The sequence below is a fragment of the Pristiophorus japonicus genome, chromosome 7, assembly GCF_044704955.1.
Source record: "Pristiophorus japonicus isolate sPriJap1 chromosome 7, sPriJap1.hap1, whole genome shotgun sequence".
NCBI classification, from domain to species: Eukaryota; Metazoa; Chordata; class Chondrichthyes; family Pristiophoridae; genus Pristiophorus; species Pristiophorus japonicus.
In genome coordinates, this window is record NC_091983.1 from 201441833 (window position 1) to 201464309 (window position 22477).

A 22477-nucleotide genomic window follows, 5' to 3' on the forward strand; every position below is an offset into this window, starting at 1 on the left:
TCTGGCGTAAAAATAAAACGCGGAGGGTGGCTCAACTGTGGTTTACAAGGGAAATTAGGCATAGTGTAAATCCAAGGAAGAGACATATAAATTGGCCAAAAAAAGCAGCAAATCTGAGGACTGGGAGAAATTTAGAATTCAGTAGAGGAGGACAAAGGATTTAATTAGATGGGGAAAAATAGAATATGAGAGTAAGCTTGCAGGGAACATAAAAACTGATTGAAAAAGCTTCGACAGATAGGTGATGAGAAAAAGATTAGTGAAGTCATAATGGGGAACAAAAAAATGGTAGACTAATTGAACAAATACTCTGGTTCTGTCTTCACTAAGGAAGACACAAATAACCTTCCAGAAATACTAGCGGAACGAGGGTCTAGTGAGAAGGAGGAACTGAAGGATATCCTTATTAGTCAGGAAATTATGTTCGGGAAATTGATGGGATTGAAGGTCAATAAATCCCCAGGGCCTGATAGACTGCATCCCAGAGTACTTAAGGAAGTGGCCCTGGAAATAATGGATGCATTGGTGGTTATTTTCCAATATTCTACAGACTCTGGATTAGTTCCTATGGACTGGAGGGTAGCTAATGTAACCCCACTTTTTAAAAAAGGAGGGAGAGAGAAACCGGGTAATTATAGACCGGTCAGCCTGACATCGGTGGTGGGGAAAATGTTGGAATCAATTATTAAAGATGTAATAGCAGCGCATTTGGAAAGCAGTGACAGGATCGGTCCAAGTCAGCATGGATTTATGAAAGGGAAATCATGTTTGACAAATCTTCTAGAATTTTTTGAGGATGTAACTCGTAGAGTGATCAAGGGGGAGCCAGTGGATGTGGTGTATTTAGACTTTCAAAAGGCTTTTAACAAGGTCCCACATAAGAGATTAGTGTGCAAAATTAAAGCACATGGTATTGAGGGTAATATATTGACGTGAATAGAGAACTGGTTGGCAGACAGGAAGCAGACAGTAGGAATAAATGGGTCCTTTTCAGAATGGCAGGCAGTGATTAGTGGGGTACCGCAAGATTCAGTGCTGGGACCCCAGCTATTTACAGTATACATTAATGATTTAGGCAAAGGAATTGAATGTAATATCTCCAAGTTTGCAGATGACACTAAGCTGGGTGGTGGTGTGAGCTGTGAGGAGGATGCTAAGAGGCTGCAGGGTGACTTGGACAGTTTAGGTGAGTGGGCAAATACATGGCAGATGCAGTATAATGTAGATAAATGTGAGGTTATCCACTTTGGTGGTAAAAACAGGAGGGCTGATTATTATCTGAATGGTGATAGTTTGGTGAAGGGGGAGGTGCAACGAGACCTGGGTGTCATGATACATCAGTCATTGAAGGTGGACATACAGGTGCAGCAGGCGGTGAAGAAGGCAAATGGCATGTTGGCCTTCATAGCTAGAGGATTTGAGTATAAGAACAGGGAAGTCTTACTGCAGTTGTACAGGGCCTTGGTAATCTGAGGAAGGACGTTCTTGCTATTGAGGGAGTGCAGCGAAGGTTCACCAGACTGATTCCCGGGATGACAGGACTGGCATATGAAGAAAGACTGGATCGACTATTACCCCCAACCCAGTGACCCTTTAGCGATTTATGTTTATATATACCAGATACCTTTGCTCCTCCACCTCATTTTGGGGTGAAATTCCCTTGTTGTGCGCCTCCCGTTAGCGCCTCGGGGGCGGGGGCGCTAATGATGCGCAATTCTGTTTTTGCCTGGGGTGTGGGGGGGGCGGCGGATGCACTAGCAGCTCCCGTGTAATTGCGCAGGAGTTAGCAGAGGTAGCGTGTGTCCCGTTGGTAGCACCCGGGCCAGCGTGTAGCTGGCGATGACATCGTCACTGTGTGTGGCGAACCCTTTCTGCCCCGCAGTGGAAATTGTTCAGCAACCCGCGAGGCTGCTGCAAGCAGTGCCAGCACCAGCCTCACGGGTCGTTAACTGCGGCATCCGCTCGCGGGGCGGAATACAAAGGGGAGGTGTGCTGCGCCGCACACAGCCATTTTTTCCTTTTGGCCGACTCATTGGTCAGCACGTCTTGAGGCTCCGTGGCGTGGTCTGGGCCGCCATTGTGCAGCCCGGCACTCCATTTGTTGCCCCGGCATCACGCTGCCCTGGTGGCCCAGTGGAGGCCATCAGAGGCCCTGCAGAGTGCGCAGTGGCCCTCCCCTTTAACGGAAGGCAAGCAGCGTTGAAACGCATCAGCGTTACGCAGAGATGCCGCCTAGCGTTGCCGATCCCGCCTGCGTAGCGTCATGGTTACCACCCCAACAAGAAATGGAGCACGTGACATTGCGTTCCACTTCCTGTGAAGGGCAGCAACCCCAATTTCGCGGCCAGAGCGGGACTTCTGCAGCGGGCGCAGGAAGTCCCTCCCTGACTGGGTTACCATCCCAAAACGGGGCACTGGGGTATTTTATCCCCTTTATTTCTTACCTTCCAAGTGGCTTCCTTATTCCTCCTACCAAAATGAACGACATCACACTTTGCTATACTGAATTTCATTTGCCATTTATCTGCCCACTCTGTGAGCCAGTTTGTCTTCCTGTATTTTGTTGCAGTCCTCCATATTATTAACTACACCCCCCAATTTAGTACCCTCTGAAAATTTCGTACCTCTGCATTCTTTTTTGTTTTGCAGCCATCTTTCAAATCACTCTGCTACCTGTCTCTGACTCCACATGCCCTAACCATTCATAGAATTATAGAATGGTTACAGCACAGAAGGAGGACATTCAGCCCGTCGAGCCTGTGCCGGCTCTCTGCAAGTGCGTTTCAGCTAGTTCCACTCCCTCGCCCTTTCCCCGTAATCCTGAAAATTTCTTTTTTTCAGGTACTTATCCAACTTTCTTTTGAAAGCCATGATTGAATCTGCCTCCACCACTCGTTCATAAGAACATAAGAACATAAGAATTAGGAACAGGAGTAGGCCATCTAGCCCCTCGAGCCTGCTCCGCCATTCAAAAAGATCATGGCTGATCTGGCCGTGGACTCCGCTCCACTTACCCGCCCGCTCCCCATAACCCTTAATTTCCTTATTGGTTAAAAATCTATCTATCTGTGATTTGAATGCATTCAAAGAGCTAGCCTCAACTGCTTCCTTGGGCAGAGAATTCCACACATTCACAACCCTCTGGGAGAAGAAATTCCTTCTCAACTCGGTTTTAAATATGCTGCCTTTGGTTCTTTTGCCATTCACCTTAAATCTCTGTCCTCTGGCTCTTGACCCTTCTACCAATGGGAACAGGTTCTCTCTATCTTTCTGTCCAGACCCTTCATGATTTTGCACACCTCTAGAAATCTTCTCTCAATTTTCTCTGCTCTAAGTAGAACAACCCCAGCTTCTCCAGTCTATCCATGTAACTGAAGTCCCTTATCCCTCGAATCATTCTTGTAAATCTTTTCTGCACCCTCTCTAAGGCCTTCACATCCTTCCTAAAGTGCGGTGCCCAGAATTGAACACAATACTCCAGTTGAGGCCGAACCAATGTTTTATAAAGGTTCATCATAGTTTCCACGCTTATGAACTATCTCTGTTCATGAGGCCCAAGGTCCCATATGCTTTCTTAAGCTGCCCTGCCACCTTCAATAATTTTTGCGCATGTACCCCTCGGTTTCTCTGATCATGCACCCTCTTTCAGATTGTACCCTTTAGTTTATATTTCCTCTCCTCATTCTTTTTACCAAAATGTATCGCTTCACACTTTTGTGCCACGTGTCCACCCATTTTACCAGCCTGTCTATGTCCTCTTGAAATCTATCACTATCCTCCTCACTGTTCACTATATAGGTACTTCCAAGTTTTGTGTCATCTGCAGATTTTGAAATTATGCCCTGTACACCCACACCCAAGTCATTAATATATATTGAAAAGCAGTGCTCCTTGAACTGACCCCTGGGGAACACCACTGTCACAAATCTCTTAGATAGCACCTTATCGAAGACCTTTTGAAAGTCCCAGTGCATTGCCCTTGTCTACTCGTTCTGTTACTTCTTCAAAGATTGGTGAAACATAACCATCCTTTTAGAAATCCATGCTGTCTATGTTTTATTGTAACCTCCATCTGCAGATGTTTAGTTATCTGATCTTTTAGCAAAGATTCTGCTGACTTTCCTATTACTGATGCTAAGCGAACTGGGCTGTCGTTCCCTGGGATAGTTCTATCACCCTTTTTGAAGATCGGAATTACATTTGCTGTTCTCCGGTCCTCTGCTACTATTCCTATTGAATTGTTATGTGTCTGCTGCCTCTTCCCTAGTTTCTCTGAGAATCTGCAGGTGCAATCCATTTGGACCTGAAGTTTTGTCTTCCTTAAGTTTGTCAAGTATCTCCTTTCTTTCTAACTTAACTGTTATAATATTCCCCTTGACTTCTACTGCTGTCACTTCCTCTTTGGTAGCCTCTTCAGTACATAATAAGGCAAAATATTGATTCAATATCTCTGCCCAGTGTCATCTCCTGTGAGTTTATCTTGCTCCTCCCTTGGTGATCCGATACCTATATTAGTTCTCCTTTTGTTACTTAAGTTCCTATGGAATATTTTACTATTTCTTTTTCTATTCTTTGATACTTTCATTTCATATTTCCTCCTTGTTTTCCTAATTATCTTTTTAACCTCGTCTCTAAGATCATCATTCCCCTTTGTCATCCTTTCCTTCATTTTTTATGTACTTTGCATATGCCTTTTTCTTTAGATTCAATGTTTTATTGATCCTTGACATCTCATTATTGGCTCGTATGTTCTTATTTTTTTAGTGGAATAATTTCCTTCTGAACTCTATTGATTTCTCCTTTAAATATTGTCCACTGTTTTACTGCTTTGTCTGTCGATATTTTTCTCAAATTTACCTCCCTTAGCTCAATCCTCATTTCCATACCATTGTCGATTTTCCAATCCATTACTTTGTTTTTTGTAATATCTATGTCTCTCGTAATCATTGCCTTACACTTTATTGTATTGTGATCACTACTCCCTAGATATTCTCCCACGCTTACTTCTCTTATCTTAAGAACATAAGTACATAAGAGATAGGATCGGGAGTAGGCTATACGGCCCTTAGAGCCTGCTCCGCCATTCAATAAGATCATGGCTGATCTGACCATGGGCTCAGCTCCACTTCCCCGCCCGCTCCCCATAACCATCTTCTTTTGGTTCATTTCCCATTACTAGGTCTAGCAGTGTTCCTCGCTTGTTGGGCTTCATTATATATTGGGTCAGAGGGGAGTCTTGTACGCACTGTAAAAGCTCCCTCCCTTCTCTCCTTTCACTCCCAGCATATATCTCCCTCCATTCCCATTCCACTCCTGTGTGAGCGTATGGTGGCATTCTTGAACTTGCCATTCTATGATGAAGCTCCCTTGCTTCTTCAGTAAATTAGGAGTTTTCTCAAAACAAGAGCTATTCTATCACCGTGGGAGGAATGGCCAGAGACAACTGCTGAGGTCTGATGGGGAGGGAGAAAGAGCAGAGATTTGTTTTCATCGCCAAATGTTGGAGACTTCAAACAAATAGCGGGAACGTTTCCTGTTTAAAGTTCTGCTAGAAGTGGTGACCAGATTAAATCTTCCTGCTGTGTTTAACAGAAATACTTACATTTACATAGTGCCTTTCACAATCTCAGAATGTAGCATTGCACTTCATAGCCAATGAAAGTGTAGTTACTGTTGTAATGTAGGAAATGCAGCAGCCAATTTGTGCACAGCAAGATCCCATAAACAACAATGTGATAATGCCCAGATGATCTGTTTCAGTTTGTTGAGGGACAAGTAATGGCCATAACACCAGGGAGAACTCTCCTGCTCTTCTTCAAAATAATGCTTGTTTTAAGATTCAATGAGATCATGGCTGATTTGTGACCTAATTCTATATACCCGCCTTTGCCCCATATTCCTTAATACCTTGGGTTAACATAAATCTATCAATCTCAGATATAAAATTAACAATTGACCCAGCATCAACTGCTGTTTGCAGAAGAGAGTCTGAAACTTCTTCCATCCTTTTCGTGTTGAAGTTTTTCATAACTTTACTCTACAAAGACCCGTCTCTAATTATTAGACTTTGCCCTCCGAGTCTAAGATTTCTCAACCAGCAGAAATAGTTGATCTCTATCTACCTTATCAGTTCCGACTAATAACTTAAAAACTTCGATCCAATCACCCCTTAATCTTCTAAATTCCAAGGGATACAACCCTAGTGTGTGTAATCTTGCCTTGTAATTTAACCCTTGAAGTCCGGGTATAATTCTGATAAACCAACGCTGCACTCCCTCCAAGGCCAATATATCCTCCCTAAGGTGTGGTGCCCAGAACTGAACACAGTACTCCAGGTGTGGTCTAACCAGGGCTTTGTATAGATGCAGCATGGTTAAGACATTGCAACCGGCAGCAAACTCCTTTGCCCTCTCCTCCACCAATTGGAAAGGTTAGCCTGCGACCTTCTGCTGAAACCAGGTAGATCAGTAGCATGGTAGGTGCTACAATTAGAATTCTATTTTAGTTTCATATTTTTGTGTACAGTGTGAACTCTCACTGAATTCTATTGTACGATATTTTAGGATCCAGAATTGTTTTTGTACACGAGCCTCTGTGGCTTAGGATCGGTTCATCAGCCTGATGCAAAAATTGCGACCACCCGTTAAAATGAGCTGATCGACCCGGGACAGTCCTCTCGCTGCCAGTGACATTACTGGGATTGTGTCCAGTGAGAAAGGGAGCCAAAGTATCAGGAAATATCGAGGACTTTTTGTAACCGGTTAACAGATAGTTTCGATAAAACGTTTTCCCTAACGGTTTTTGTTTAAGCTATGTGAGCACGCCAAAGGTGCAGTTATACTGTCACTTCAGCATCACAATACAACTCTGGAATTGAACACATTCCGACTCTGGACTACAGCAGTGCGAGATCCCCTCAAGGCAGTCCACTCACAACACTGGGGCCAAAACACCACACAGTGCGGGAGGGGGCATCCATTTTAATGACTGAAAATTGGGGGGTGTTGAATGGGGAATGTTGGTCTCCATGAACTAATCTCTCATTCTCGGTGAGCATGTTCCCCCCACGCCAATAGTTCCTCCTCATAAAATCCGCTTCTGTATCTGGACGGGGATCATTGGATTCAAACTGTTGGGTACATTTGCTCAGAGTAGCAGATGTGTGAAACAGACTTGTCACTGAAGTAGTTGACAGTGAATTGGTTAACTCCTTCAAGAAGGAATCATAGAGAAATAGGAGGTTTGTGGGGCCGTAGAAAAATTATAGAATGATAGAAATTTACTGAACAGAAGGAGGACTTTTCGGCCCATTCGTGTCCACGCCGGCCGACCAAGAGCTATCCAGCCTAATCCCATTTTCCAGCTCTTGGTCTGTAGCCCTGTAGGTTATGGCACTTTAAGTGCACATCCAAGTATTTTTTAAATGTGGTGAGGGTTTCTGCCTCTACCACTCTTTCAGGCAGTGAGTTCCAGACCCCCACCACCCTCTGGGTGAAGAAATTTCTCCTCATATCTCCTCTGAACCTCCCCCCAATTACTTTAAATCTATGCCCCCTGGTTGTTGACCCCTCTACCAAGGGAAATGGGTCCTTCATATCCACTCTATCCAGGCCCCTCATAATTTTATACACCTCAATCTAGTCTCCCCTCAGCCTCCTCTGTTCCAGACCCAGCATCTCCAATCCTTCCTCATGGCCAACATTCTCCAGTCCAGGCAACATTCTTATAAATCTCCTCTGAACCCTTTCCAGTGCAATCACATCTTTCCTGTAATGTGGTGACCAGAACTGTACACAGTACTCCAGCTGCGGCCTAACCAGTGTTTTATACAGTTCAAGCATAACCTCCTTGACAGCAGCAAGGAAGGTTCCACGCTACCAGCGTGAATTCAGAAAAAAAACTTCCAATTAGGGTAGTGAAGGCAAAATGCCTGGAATCCTTTAAGAATGATGGTACAACCTGGGAGGAGGGGTAGTGGAGGGGTTAGGATCTCTTCAGATGGAGGAGCTAAGATGGGCCAAATGATCTTCGTCAACCATAGTTATATTCTGAATTTTTTATATATAATATATATATATAAAGCGAGATGATCGAACATATTAAGAGACTGAATGGATAGGAGGAATGTTTTCTGTGAGGACAACAGCCCAAGGTTTAATAGTGGAAGTGGTTGTATATTCTGAAGTTTTGTTTCACTACCTTTCGGAGAAGCGAGGACAGGGGTCAAGGATTTATGTAGAAGAGAGGTGGCTGACCTCTTACAGTGGAAGAGTCAGGAACGTGAATTGCAGCTGACAATGAGCTACTGCCTCAGCACGTCAGAGGCCAGGTCACTTATGTTTATGCAGTGCCCTCAATGACCTGTCAAGCAGATGGTGACATCTGTAGCCAACAGCATACCATCAAGGTGATAGCTCCTGAAACGTACTGACACTCATGCTTTCTGATGTTCCCACAGTAAACTATTGCACACTTACTTTGTTCAGTATAAATTGTACAATTACTTGATTTTAAAATTCTCATCCTTGTTTTCAAATCCCTCCCTGGCCTCACCCCCACCCTGTCTCCGTAACCTCCTCCAGCCCTACAATCCACTGAGATCTCTGCTCTCCTCCAATTCTGGTCTCTTGTGTATCCCCGATTTTATTCGCTCCACCATTGCGGCCGTGCCTTCAGCTGCCTAGGCCCTAAGCTCTGGAATTCCCTCCCGAAACCTCTCTACCTCTCCCTTCTCCTTTAAGAAGCTCCTAAAAAACCGGCCTCTCTGTCCTAATATCTCCTTATGTGGCTCGATGTCAATTTTGTTTAATTACACTCCTGTGAAGCGCCTTGGGATGTTTTAACTATGTTAAAGACACAATATAAATCCAAGTACTTGTGACTGGAAAATTCCAATTTTTTTTTAAGCTTGAAGATTTTTAGATTTTTAAAAATTGAAATAATCCCAGTAATTAATAGGGAAACAAAGTCTAGGGCAATCAATTTTACAAACTTGATCAATGCGCTTTAAATTCACACACAGTTCAACAGGATAAATACAGCAGAGGGAGGCCTATTTCCCCAGCCAGCTCATCCTTCCATAGCAACTTGAGGCTCCCCATTATAGCAGCAAGTAAACTGTCTATCGAATGACTCCAAGGTTTTTGCCTCCACTAGAGAACCAAGGTAACATTGCAGGTATAGATTACTCTTTGGGTGAGGTGCCACCTCACATCAGTCCTGAAATTGCATTTAACCAGTGGCACCTATGTCTCCTTGTACTGCAGTCATGGTTTACCAAAATAGTGCTCAGGATTAACCTTTTCTATTTCACTTCGTGGAAGTAAAACGGGCGATGTCGGATCAGCCGTCCGATATACATCTATGGTCGTCAATGGAAAATAAATTCGGGAGAGATGCATAATGGGTGGCTGATGCGATATCGGCTATTTTGCACTATCGCCCAAAGTCAAAATTACCCCCAGTGTCTTTATATACCCCCATAAGGTCCCTTCTGCTCCATCTCCTTTCAAGTTTGAAAACTCCCGGTTTTTCCAACCTTTTCTCATAACTCAGTCCCCTGACACTCGGAATCAGTATCTGCACTGCTTCCTGGACTCCACTGGTTTCCTCGCTCCTTGATGACCAGATATAAATGCAGAATTCACAGGTGTGGTCAAACCAGAACATTATACAGGTTAGATGCAGGAAGAATGTTCCCGATGTTGGGGAAGTCCAGAACCAGGGGACATAGTCTTAGGATAAGGGGTAAGCCATTTAGGACTGAGATGAGGAGAAACTTCTTCACTCAGAGAGTTGTTAACCTGTGGAATTCTGTACCGCAGAGAATTGTTGATGCCGGTTCATTGGATATATTCAAGAGGGAGTTAGATATGGCCCTTACGGCTAAAGGGACCAAGGGGTATGGAGAAAAAGCAGGAACAGGGTTCTGAAGGAATGATCAGCCATGATCTTATTGAATGGTGGTGCAGGCTCGAAGGGCCAGATGGCCTACTCCTGCACCTATTTTCTATGTTTCTATGTTTACAACTTCAGGATGCTGGTCTCAGACTTGTACTCCACTATTTGGCAATATACATCTCAGCGTTCAGTTTGCTTTGTTGAGTGCCACTCTGCAATGCCTGAAGATGGTGACTGTTGAGTTTGCTGATACTCCCAAGCCTCTTTCAGCCTCTCCCCTATCTAGTTTAATATCATTCAATTCAAAGATTTTCAGTGCATTGAATTCCACTTGCCATTAGTTTTGCTTACTTACAATATTACCTACGTCCTTCTGTAATTCTTTGGCTGCTATATTGGACTCTGTCCCCTCCTAGTTTAAAATGACTTACAAATTATTCCTCTGACTAGTAACCACCCGGATGTTAATATTCCCCTGAGCGTTATTATGAATTGGCGGAAGTGGCAGCTTTCACAAGAGGTTAATCTGAGACTCTGTCTATCACTCAGGTGGACTTGGGCCCAAGTTTCCGCATGATTTGCACCTGATATTTAGGAGCAACTGGTGGAGAATGGACTATCTTAGAAATCGCAATTCTCCACATTTTTTTTTCTGCAGTTCTAGTCAGGTAGAACAGTTCTACTTTGGAACAGAATTTTTTCTTCAAAAAGGGGCGTGTCCAGCCACTGACGCCTGATTTCAAAGTTTCCACAGTGAAAACATACTCCAAACTAAAGTAGAATGGAGCAAGTGAAGGTTTTTGTGGAACTGAAAAAACCTGTTCTACACATTAAAAATTCAGGCGCAGGTTACAAATTAGGCGTCCAGAACGAGGGGGGGGGGAAGGGGTGTGGAAGGGAACTCATTAAATTCTACAATAAATCCTTATTTATACTTCTACAAATATTATACAAATAAATCCAACCTGAATAAACATTTATAAGCAAAGAAAAGATTAAATAAACCATCTTCCTACCTGTGTGAAAGTGCTTCAGGCACGGAGAATTCTGCAGTCAGCCTGAGGCGCCCGTTCTTCCTGCGGGGGCGGGGGGGGGGGGAAGGGGAGAGGAGGCGCCCTTTCTTTCCCGCGGGGGGGGGAGGGAGGCGCCCGTTCTTTCCCGCGGCGGGGGGGGGGAGGGAGGCGCCCGTTCTTTCCCGCGGCGGGGTAGGGGAGAGGAGGCGCCCGTTCTTCCCGCGGGGGGGTAGGAGGCGCCCGTTCTTCCTGCCAGGGGCGGGGGGGGGAAGGAGACAGTGAGAAGGCTGCAAGTGCTGATGTGCTGATGGCAATGTGCTTTTATTAAAAAAATGTTCAAAAATTAAACAGCTACAAAGAACTACAAAAATGGCCGAGTGCCAATGTTTTTTTCACACTGAGCATGCACGAACGCTCTAACGCGCATGCGCAGCGTTGCCGGCAGGAAAAAAACTAATTTAAATTGTACCCGCCCCCTCCCACTTACAAAATCGGCGTGAGTGCAGGCTCCGCCCCCCTGGGCACCGCGCCAGGCAGACAAGGAGCTGAAGAACGCTCCAGAACCGCGATTTTTTTTTTAGGCGCTGTTTTAGGCGCGAAAAACGGGCAACCAGCTCGGAGGGGCGCCCGTTTTTTATCTTGTGGAAACTTGGGCCCAAAAGATCCAATGGTAATATTCAAAGAAGAACATTGAGTTCTCACAGTGCCCTGGCCAATGTTTATCCCACCACTGACACCACTAAAAACAGATTAACTGGTCATATATCTCATTGCTGTTTCTGGGACCTTGCTGTGCGTAACTTGCCTGCTATTACTGCTTGAAAAACAGTAACCAAAGTCATTGATAGACTGTGAAGTGCTATGGGATATGCTAATGACACTAACGAGTCAATCTAAATGTCAGTTAGAATCATAGAATAGTTAGGGCATAGAAGGAGGCCATTTGGCCTGTCGAGCCCGTGCCGGCTCTCTGTAAGAGCACTTCAGCTAGTCCCACTCCCCTGCCCTTTCCCTGTAGCCCTGAATTTTTTTCTCCTTCAAGTACTTATCCATTTCCCTTTTGAAAGCCACAATTAAATCTGCCTTCTCCACTCTTTCAGGCAGTGCCTTTCAGATCCTAACAACTCGCTGTGTAAAAAAGCTTTTCCTCATGCCACTTTTGGTTCTTTTGGCAATCAGCTTAAATCTGTGTCTTCTGGTTCTTGACCATTCCACCAATGGGAACAGTTTTTCTCTGTCTACTCTGTTTAGGCCCCTCATGATTTTGAACACCTCTCGCAAATCTCGTCTCAACCTTCTCTGTTCTAAGGAGAACAGCCCCAGCTTCTCCTGTCTATCCATGTAACTGAAGTCACTCATCCTCGGAACTATTCTTGTAAATCTTTTCTGAGGCCTTCACATCCTTCCTAAAGTGCGGTGCCCAGAATTGGACACAATACTCCACTTGAGGCCAAATCAGTGTTTTATACAGGTTCATCATAACTTCCTTGCTTTTCTTTGGCCATTCTGATAACACCAAGTACAGGGAGCAACCCAGTGGCTCCAATGCAAGCGGTAAGAAGTGCAACTTCCAACTAGCTTATTGTTCTGTTACTCCCCAATCTAGGAGGACCCTGCGACAAGCTGGCAATTCAGCACTGACCAGGCGGGTTGTGAGCAAGCGATGGAGTCTTTGGTCAGGTCAGTACAAGACATACTAGATTAGGTCAGTCTTGTCTTCTACAATAGTTCCAATTCCTTACCTCAAGGCGAGCAGACAATAGAGCAAATCTATCATACATGTAGCTGCACATTCTGTAGTTTATGCTGCTTTATGATGATTCTTAAAACCTATCTCTTTGACCAAGCTGTTGGTCCCTTGTGGCTCAGTGTCAATTTTTGACTGAAAACATTCCTGAGAAGCGCCTTACTATGTTAAAGGCAATATATAGAATCATAGAAATTTACGGCACAGAAGGTGGCCATTTGGCCCATTATATCTGTGCCGGCCAAAAAAGAGCTATCCAACCTAATCCTACTTTGAGCCCTGTAGGCTACGGCACTTCAAGTGCACATCCAAGTACTTTTTACATGTGGTGAGGATTTCTGCCTCTGCTATCCTTTCAGGCAATGAGCTCCAGATCCCCGCCACCTCTGGGTGAAAAAAGTTCTCCTCAGCTCCCTTCTAACCCTTCTGCCAATTACAATCACCTCCTGGTTATTGACCTCTCTGCTAGGGGAAATAGGTCCTTCAATCCACTCTATCCAGGCCCCTCATAATTTTATACACCTCAATGAAGTTTCCCTCAGCCTTCTCTGTTCCATGAAAACAACCCTAGCCTATCCAATCTTTCCTCATTGCTTTAATTCTCCAGTCCTGGCAACATCCTCGTAAATCTCCTCTGTACCCTCGCTAGTGCAATCACATCTTTCCTGTAATGTAGTGACCAGAACTATACACAGTACTCTAGCTGTAGCCTAACTAATGTTTTATGCAGTTCAAGCATAACCTCCCTGCTCTTATATTTTATGCCTTGGCTAATAAAGGAAAGCATCCTGTATGCCTTCTTAACCACCTTATGTACCTGATCTGGGGCCCTAAAGAAGAAAAATGGCGTTCACTTACCTGGACGCCCATTTGTTTTTTGGCCCCACAGCGCTGAAAATAAAAATGCAGTTTTCTCACCACATGCGCACCGTCTGGTGCCACCCCATCCAAATCTGCAGGGAGGAGCCTCCAATGTGTGCTGAAACCGCACAGCGCATGCGATGAAAAAAAAATGGCCACCAAATCGCGCGCACATTGCACTCAAAAAAAAAAAAAAAAATTTTTTTTTAACCCACTGGGCATGCGCGTTGCGCATAAAGAAAAGCAAAATACCCATTTGCACATGCGCAGTAGAAAGTATTAAAAAAACAGCATGGGAGGGAACTGTGGATCACCATTGAGAATCCATTAGTGGCAGAGGTAGATTCGCACGCAGATTCGCAGATAGCTTCGATCACAAGGTGGCTGCAATGGAAGGGCGCAGAGAAGACGAAAGGGACAGGGACGGAGAAGGGGAAACCTAAGAGTGAAGAGATTTTGCGAGGTTGAAATTGAGCCCCTGGTAGACTTAATCAAGAGTAGATGGGGAGTTCTTGAGAACAAGGGGAGCTTCAGTAAAAATAAGCTTAAACCGCCTGCACTCGAAAAAGTTCGGGACCAGGTCGCAGTCCAGTTTAATGGAATGTCCATCACCCCGAGAACTGATGCGCAGCTGAAAAAGAAGTGGGAGGACAAGCTGTAACTGTAAGTAATACGTTAAACTTACATTTATTTGGGCTTTTAAATATATGTATATTTATGCATTGCAATGACATCTGTAAATGTGATCCGTGTGTGTGTGTGCGTGTGTGTGTTCAGAAGGACCCTCTTAAAAAGAGCCATTTGCATCTTTGCAGAAGATGGTGTCACAGGTCAACCGAGAACGGTCACAAACTGGAGGAGGTCTGCCAAGTAGGCTGCAACTAACAGCCCTGGAGCAGAGGATAGCGTCAATGATTAAATGTCACAGGAGAAGACCACCAATCAATGCAGAAGCTGGTCCAGTTTTCCATTGGAGAGTAAGCCCTGCAAATTGCACAGTCTGGGTTGCTAAATGTTACATCAGGCATGTGCTTCCTACGCTTCTCCTTCCTCAATGCTGCTAACCAAGCACCTATCTTTTGTTTCGCAGAGGTTGAGCATCAGGAGGAGACTGAAGGTGTACCTGAAGTTGAAGGAGTGCATGTTCAAGAAAATGCCACGCCAGATATTCCAACTCAGGACAATGATGGGCAGCAAGAAGTCATAGATGATGAGATGGTTTACCCTGGATTTGGAGGTGCTGAACCCCTCGAGGATTCCAAGCCCTTTCAGAGGGGACAGAGTGTAGTGCAACAAAATTTGCAGATGACACTAAGATTAGTGGGAAAGCGGGTTGTGTAGAGGACTCAGAGAGGCTGCAAGGAGATTTGGATAGGTTAAGCGAATGGGCTAAGGTTTGGCAGATGGAATACAATGTTGGAAAGTGTGAGGTCATCCACCTTGGGAAAAAAAACAGTAAAAGGGAATATTATTTGAATGGGGAGAAATTACAACATGCTGTGGTGCAGAGGGACCTGGGGGTCCTTGTGCATGAATCCCAAAAGGTTAGTTTGCAGGTGCAGCAGGTAATCAGGAAGGCAAATGGAATGTTGGCCTTCATTGCGAAAGGGATGGAGGACAAAAGCAGGGAGGTGTTGCTGCAACTGTATAAGGTATTGGTAAGGCCGCACCTGGAGTACTGCGTGCAGTTTTGGTCACCTTACTTAAGGAAGGATATACTAGCTTTGGAGGGGGTACAGAGACGATTCACTAGGCTGATTCCGGAGATGAGGGGGTTAACTTATGATGATAGATTGAGTAGACTGGGTCTTTACTCCTTGGAGTTCAGAAGGATGAGGGGTGATCTTATAGAAACATTTAAAATCATGAAAGGGATAGACAAGATAGAGGCAGAGAGGTTGTTTCCACTGGTCGGGGAGACTAGAACTATGGGGCACAGCCTCAAAATACGGAGGAGCCAATTTAAAACCGAGTTGAGAAAGAATTTCTTCCCCCAGAGGGTTGTGAATCTGTGGAATTCTCTGCCCAAGGAAGCAGTTGAGGCTAGCTCATTGAATGTTTTCAAGTCAAAAATAGATAGATTTTTAAGCAATAAGGGAATTAAGGGTTACGGGGAGAGGGCGGGTAAGTGGAGCTGAGTCCACGACCAGATCAGCCATGATCTTATTGAATGGCGGAGCAGGCTCGAGGGGCTTGATGGCCTACTCCTGTTCCTAATTCTTATGTTCTTATGTTCATGAGTGAATCAAGCGAGAGGACTTTTCCAAGTGTGACATCTGAGGCTACGGGTGAGACAAGTGGTGTCACAGAAAGTCACACCTGCGAGGCATCATAGGAGGGCGAACTCCAGACCTGATGCAGAAACACTGGATTCGGAGAACATAGAACATCTTGTGGGGATGAGCGGGGAGAACATTGAGCAATCTCGATTGTTCCTGGAAGCCTTTGGTGGAGTGAGGACAGAGTTGGGGGGACTGTCATTACAGGTTGAAAGACTTTCAGGATGGTTGAACGAGGTAGTATCGGCAATATGGGGCTCACTCAGGTTGTCTTTAATGCGAGGAGCGCTTTCCACTCTGCACCAAATTCCAGGGTTGATCCTGAGGCGGAGGTTGACGATGAAGAGGAACCCGGGCATTCCACAATGACACATTTTGGCTCTGTCCCTGTTGTAGCCCAGCATCAAGAAACACCGCACCGGAAAAGAAACAGATTACACCTGGGGGTACGGGGGGTGGGGGGGGGGGTGGCAAGGAAGCAGAAGTCTGCAATTACAGGCACGCGCAGGGGTAGTGGCATCTACTGGGGCAGGATTGGTGCACAGCCCTAAGGAAGAGGATAAATGTCTTGTTTGTTTTTTGATTGCTTTCGTTGATTGTTCTTTGTAAAGTTTGCCACGTTTTGAATAACGTTTTTAAAGTTATGAAGGTTTAAACATAAGTAAAGTCAAGCTAATTACAACTGTGCTGTACACATTTTTAATAAACATTTTAATTTGGGACTTTTAACCTGACTCCTGCACTTCATTTTTTCATGCTGCACTAATAAATATTACAGAATAACCAGATTCAAAATGTAAAATGGCCTCACCCCTTGCAACCTATTGCTTTAAATGATACAGGGCCAGGTTCCAGTACTGAGGTGTTCATGGATCCTGCCTTGTTCTGGGTCACTGATACATGCAACGAAGTACCATGGTGCATATATCAGTGACCCTCACCCAGACTGGATCCATGAACAACTTAGTATCAGTGTCCACCTAAGCACTCCATTAAAAACATACAAGATTTGTGGTGGGAATATTTAATAAACATAAACATAACGTAATGTCCACCTGAGCACTCCAACACTCCTTTGAAACATAAAAGATTTGTGGTGGTAACATTTAATATAAATTATGTATTTTTCACCTAAGCACTCCAATGCTCCATAAAAACATAAAAGATTTGTGGTGGGATTGTTTTTTTTTCAATGTGATGTTCCACCTTTATTAGAGATCACTGCTGCTTCCCTCTGAGCCTGGAGTATCTTGCACTGTCTTTTGTGTGCAGTCCTTCGGCCAGGGGCTAGCAGCGGGCCGTGTGGGTGGAGGACCTTCGGCCGGGGGCTAACAGCTGCTGCATTCGACGACCAGGAGAATGGGGAGAAGGTTGCACTGGATGTCAGAAGATGACGACTTCAATTGGTATGTTGATTCTTCATTTCTGGAGGTTTCAAAAGGTTTCCCTTCACTACTTGGAGTATTTTGGGCAGTGAGAACATCGATGGAAAAAGGTGAAGATTTTTTATTTTCCTGCCGTCATTCTTCTTTCATCGCAGGATGGGTAAGTTTATATTTATTTTTAATTTTATAGCTGCATACAGTCAATATTTGGTTTTTAAATTACCGTAAAAGTTTATTTGTAAGAGAGACAGGGAGTCCCTTCGGCCAGGGATAGGAGCGGGACAGCGCGGATTCTCGAACTGCAAGTAAGGGTTTTCCTACGGTGCTTCTAGGGTCTCTGCGCCGGTTTAAAACATTTTGTTCGTGGGGAAAGTTGGCCTTAGGTAGAGAAATGGCGCACAACCTTTTACAGGTACACCAGCGCCAGAATGTATGGCGGCAAATATTCTAGTGCTGGTAATAGACGCCGGCGCCCCGACATTGGGGAATCTTTCAACTGAGCTTTCGCGCCAAAATATTCACTCGGCGCCGGAAAAATGGCGCCAGTGATGGGCAAAATTGGGACCCTGCTACCTTCAGGGATCTGTGGACATGCACTCCAAGGTCCCTCTGTTCCTCTACACTTCTCAGTGTCCTACCATTTAATGTGTATTCCCTTGCCTTGTTAGCCCTCCCCAAAAGCAGTACTTCACACTTCTCTGGATTGAATTCCATTTGCCACTTTACTGCTCACCTGACCAGTCCATTGATATCTTCCTGCTTTCTTCCTCACTATCAACCATACGGCCAGCTTTTATATAATCTTCAAGCTTCTTAATCATGCCCCCTACATTGAAGTCTAAATCATCGATGTATACCTCAAAAAGCAAGGAACCAAAGCCCTGTGGAACCCCACTGGAAACAGCCTTCCCGTCCCAAAAACACCCTTCGACCATTACCCTTTGCTTCCTGCCACTGAGCCAATTTGCATCCAACTTGCCACTACCCCATAAGAACATAACAGGAGCAGGAGTAGGCCATACGGCCCCTCGAGCCTGCTCTGCCATTCAATGAGATCATGGCTGATCTGATCTTGGCCTCAACTCCACTTTCCCGCCTGTTCCCCGTAACCTTTGACTGCCCTATAGTTCAAGAATCTGTCTATTTCAGCCTTGAAAATACTCGATGACTATGCCTCCACAGCTCTTGGATCCAATGGGCTTTAACGTTTCTGACCAGGCTGCCATGTGAGACCTTGTCAAAAGCGTTGCTGAAATTCATGTCGACTACATATAAATGGCCATTGCTACTGTTGTTAAAAGACTGCACGGGCACGAGAAGGAAATGAGGATATGCAGACAGATGACTCACTACTTTTTTACCACTGGGTCACGGTCCTCACTGCTCCCTGCCAGATTCCCGTCCCGTCATCCCATTCTTTCTGATCCTTGGCACTGCGTTTGCAAACTGTGGCTGCTCAATTCGTGACAACCCACAACAGGTTACACCAAAGCTGGTCCAGCCAATTCGAGAGGGGATCCAGATTCGGGGGGGCAGAGATACGTCTCAGGGACAGATGAGCGGCTCATGAATCAATAGCTGACTACCCCGATGTGCAACATTCAGTCAAGAAAATAACCGGATGAGTTAGAATCCAGGATAGATTAGAATGCCTGCAGCCTGTGGAAAGAACAGGATCGATGGGCCAAAAGGAATCGTCTTCATTTGGTGCTTCAATGTGTGAGAAAATTAGGTGGCCCCAAGGAAAATCAAGGCATGTTAAGGTAAATTCACGCATCCCATGCTCCCAGTGGCAAATGTTTGAAGCACGGATCCCAGCTGGGAGTGTGGGATCGGTGAGTTTATCCCCAGTTGACTATGCATCAGTTGCAATTATTGAACAGAACATGAAAAATATTTACAGAGAATTATGTCAAAATTACAGCACAGAAACTGACCTGTGCTGGTGTTTATGCTCCACACGAGCCTCCTCCCACCACACTGCATCTAACCCTATCAGCATAACCTCCTATTTCTTTAACATAACATAAGAAATAGGAGCAGGAGTAGGCCATTTGGTCCCTCAAGCCTGCTCCGCCATTTAATAAGATCATGGCTGATCTGATCATGGACTCAGCTCCACTTCCCTGCCCGCTCCCCATAACCCTTTACTCCCTTATCGCTCAAAAATCTGTCTATCTCCACCTTAAGTATATTCAATGACCCAGCCTCCACAGCTCTCTGGGGCGGAGAATTCCACACATTTACAACCTTCTGAGAGAAGAAATTCCTCCTCATCTCAGTTCTAAATGGGCGGCCCCTTATTCTGAAACTATTCCCCCCTTGTTCCATATTCCCCCACGAAGGGGAAACATCCTGTTTCTCCATCGTGTACTTATCCAGCTTCCCTCTATGATCTCCTCACGCATTTACTGCAAGTATAATAAAAACAGAAAATGCTGGAAACACTCAGCAAGTCAGGCAGCAGCTGTGGAGAGAGAGAAACAGGATTAACGTTTCCGGTCACAGCAGTTCTGACGAAGCGTCATCGACCTGAGACACTAACTCTGTTCCTCTCTCCACAGATGCTGCCTGACCCGCTGAGTGTTTCCAGCATTTTCGGAGTTATTTTTTTATTTCAGTTTCCATCATCCGCGTGTATTTGTGCTGTAGTGTTGCTGTGAGTGTGACGCGTGTTTCCCGCTTATTTATGTACCTGTAAACTAACACTTGGTCGGACGAGCTGTTGTACTGGAGCTGGTACATTTTAACCTTTGGTGCCGACTGGCCCACGGACCACTTGACCAAGGCCGTGCTCGCCGTCACCTGCGACACCGTGACCACCTTCTCGGCCTTGGCCTTGGCCTCGCCGCGGTGCGACTTTGTGGAGCCGGTGATGTCGGAGAGACGGGAGTCGGGCGGCGCGGCCCGGCCCGTGCCGTTGCTGAGGTGAGGCAGCTGGACGATGGACAGCTCGACCGAGGCGGTGGCCTCGCCCGCCGCGTTGGCCGCGATGCACGTGAAGGTGCCGTAGTCCTGCGACGTGGTGATGAGGATGTCCAGCGTGCCGTTGCCGTAGATGACGGTGCGGGAGGAGTTGGCGAGGATCCGGTCGTCGGGGGCCACCCAGTGGATGACGGGCCGCGGGTCGCCGATGGCCTTGCAACGCAAAGTGGCCATCTGGCCCTCGAGCACCAGCACCTTGAGGCTGTGCTGGGTGATGAGCGGCTGCTCGCACACAAACTCTTCCTCCGAGATGTACCAGAAGTACCGGCCCTTGAGGTGCGGCGGCGAGGCGCATGTCTCCATGTCGTCCTGGCGGCTCAGCCGACGCAGCCACAGCAGCTCGCAGTTGCAGTGCAGCGGGTTGCCCCCGATGCTGAGCGTCAGCGGCGGGAAGTAGGGCGTGGTGGACATGAGCAGCAGCTCGGAGCGCGCGAAGATGGGGTCGGGCGACAGCTTGTGCAGCCGGTTGGAGACCAGGTCCAGCCTGGCCAGCTTCTGCAGGTCGGTGAAGGTGCCCTCCGGGATGTAGTCGATGAGGTTGTGGTCCAGGCTCAGCGTGTGCAGGTTGCCCATTTTGCTCAGCGCTTCCCACGGCAGGCTCACCAGGTTGTTGTAGGAGAAGTCCAAATCTTCCAGCGTCACCAGGAAATCGTCGAGCGCCCCGTCGGCCACTCTCCTCAGCTGGTTGTTGTTCAGGATCAAATGCTGCAGGTTTAACAGGCCTCGGAAGGCGTTGCTGCCGATTTCGGTCAACCGGTTGGCGTCCAGGTGCAACGAGCGAAGGCTTTCGAGATCTATGAATGAATAGGGCTGGATGTAGTCAATGGTGTTCCTGGACAACGTCAGATCAACAAGGCCACTCATGTTGGCAAAGTCGTGCCTGTTTACGGTGATAATGAAATTGCCCCCTAACCGTAGCTCAACTGTCCGCCGATCAATGTTTGGTGGGACAAACAGAAGGCCCTTGGAGGGGCAAAGAGTTCCCAGTGACTCAGACAGGTTTTGACACACGCAGTATTTGGGACAAGCATAGACTGTCATGGCCATTCCAATCACCAGCAGGCTACAGAGCAGTTTTTCCATTGTAGATCATGTAGAGGTACCTGAAAGAGATACAGACAGTGTGAGTATTCTGCTGAAATGGAGCAAAAAAACAACCACTGCATGACCAATGAGTACAGCATCCTTCTCTTACCTGCAGCCTTCCAATTCTCTCTCCCCTTTATGTCTTCTCTATTTTATCAATACAATTATGACCATTGCTTATCAAAACAGTTTTGTAGCCTGTATCTCCTGAGCTTCAAACACGCCCCTTCCCATCCTTGTCCTCTTCCCTTACATTCCCCCCAGTGTTGAAATTAAGACACCTCACACCCCGGGTTGCCAACTCTGGTTGCCCGCGTTACCGGAGGTTTCATCGCATGTTCTCCCACCCACAACCGCCCCACCCGCTCAAACAGCCACTTCCTCCATTTCCAATATTTTTATAATTAATAATAAATTACATTTTCAAAGAAAATTATAAATCGATGCAATGTTTTTGTATTATCTATGATTTATCTCCCGAATTGATCGCAGCAATGTCCTGGAGATGAATCTTTAATTCCTGGAGACGCCAGTGCAATCCTGGAGAGTTGGCAACGCTGCTCGCACCTTCCACTGAGAGACTCAGCCAGTGAACTGTGCATTCTGTGTTTGAACCCTGGGCCAGATGCACCGAAATGACCTTTCCTGGCCCTCTCTATCCTGATGCTTCCCAATTCATTCTTCCCCAAAACCTCAGAATAAACAGGACTAGCAACACGAGGTCAATGGGCCACATTGAGGCACAGAAGAACACAATGGAGCATAGCAGAAGTAACTTATTTGTTGTCAGCCCCCCTCCCCTCCACCCCAAGAGGTGGCCATCGCTTACACCGCAAGACTGGGTTGTGCTCATTCCGAACAAGCTTTCTGCTGGTAGTTAGAATGGAGGACAGCATTTCACCAAGTCACTCATGTCCTGCTTGAGTATTGTGTACTCGTTTTGTGTTCTTGCTTTCTTAACAGCATCTGCCCTTAGTTAGACTGACCCCTGCACCCTTCAGCTCAAAAAATGTTGGCCCACAAAGCTGCTGGAAGTTCGAGTTGATAATGGTGCAGCGAGGGCAACGATGTATCTGGGACCTGAGTAAACAGGTATCTTCTCAGCCAATGAGATTAGGAAATAATCACAGGCAGGACTGAGAAGGAGGTTGAATTAGAGTAGGGTGGGGGAATTCAATGTCAAATCAGGTACGGAAAGAAAAATAGAGAGTAAAAGAAAGA

The 22477-nt window shown here is 46.0% G+C and overlaps 1 protein-coding gene across 1 annotated transcript in view; it reads right to left on the minus strand.

Annotated features, from left to right (window-relative positions):
* The window catches only part of LOC139266924 (leucine-rich repeat and fibronectin type-III domain-containing protein 2), a 33581-nt gene extending 12328 nt beyond the window's left edge, over positions 1-21253 (minus strand). Inside the window, exon 1 of the mRNA XM_070884555.1 lies at positions 19881-21253. Coding sequence (XP_070740656.1) covers positions 19881-21253 — 1373 coding nt within the window. The remainder of the gene's footprint in view (positions 1-19880) is intronic.
* Positions 21254-22477: the final 1224 nt, after the last annotated feature.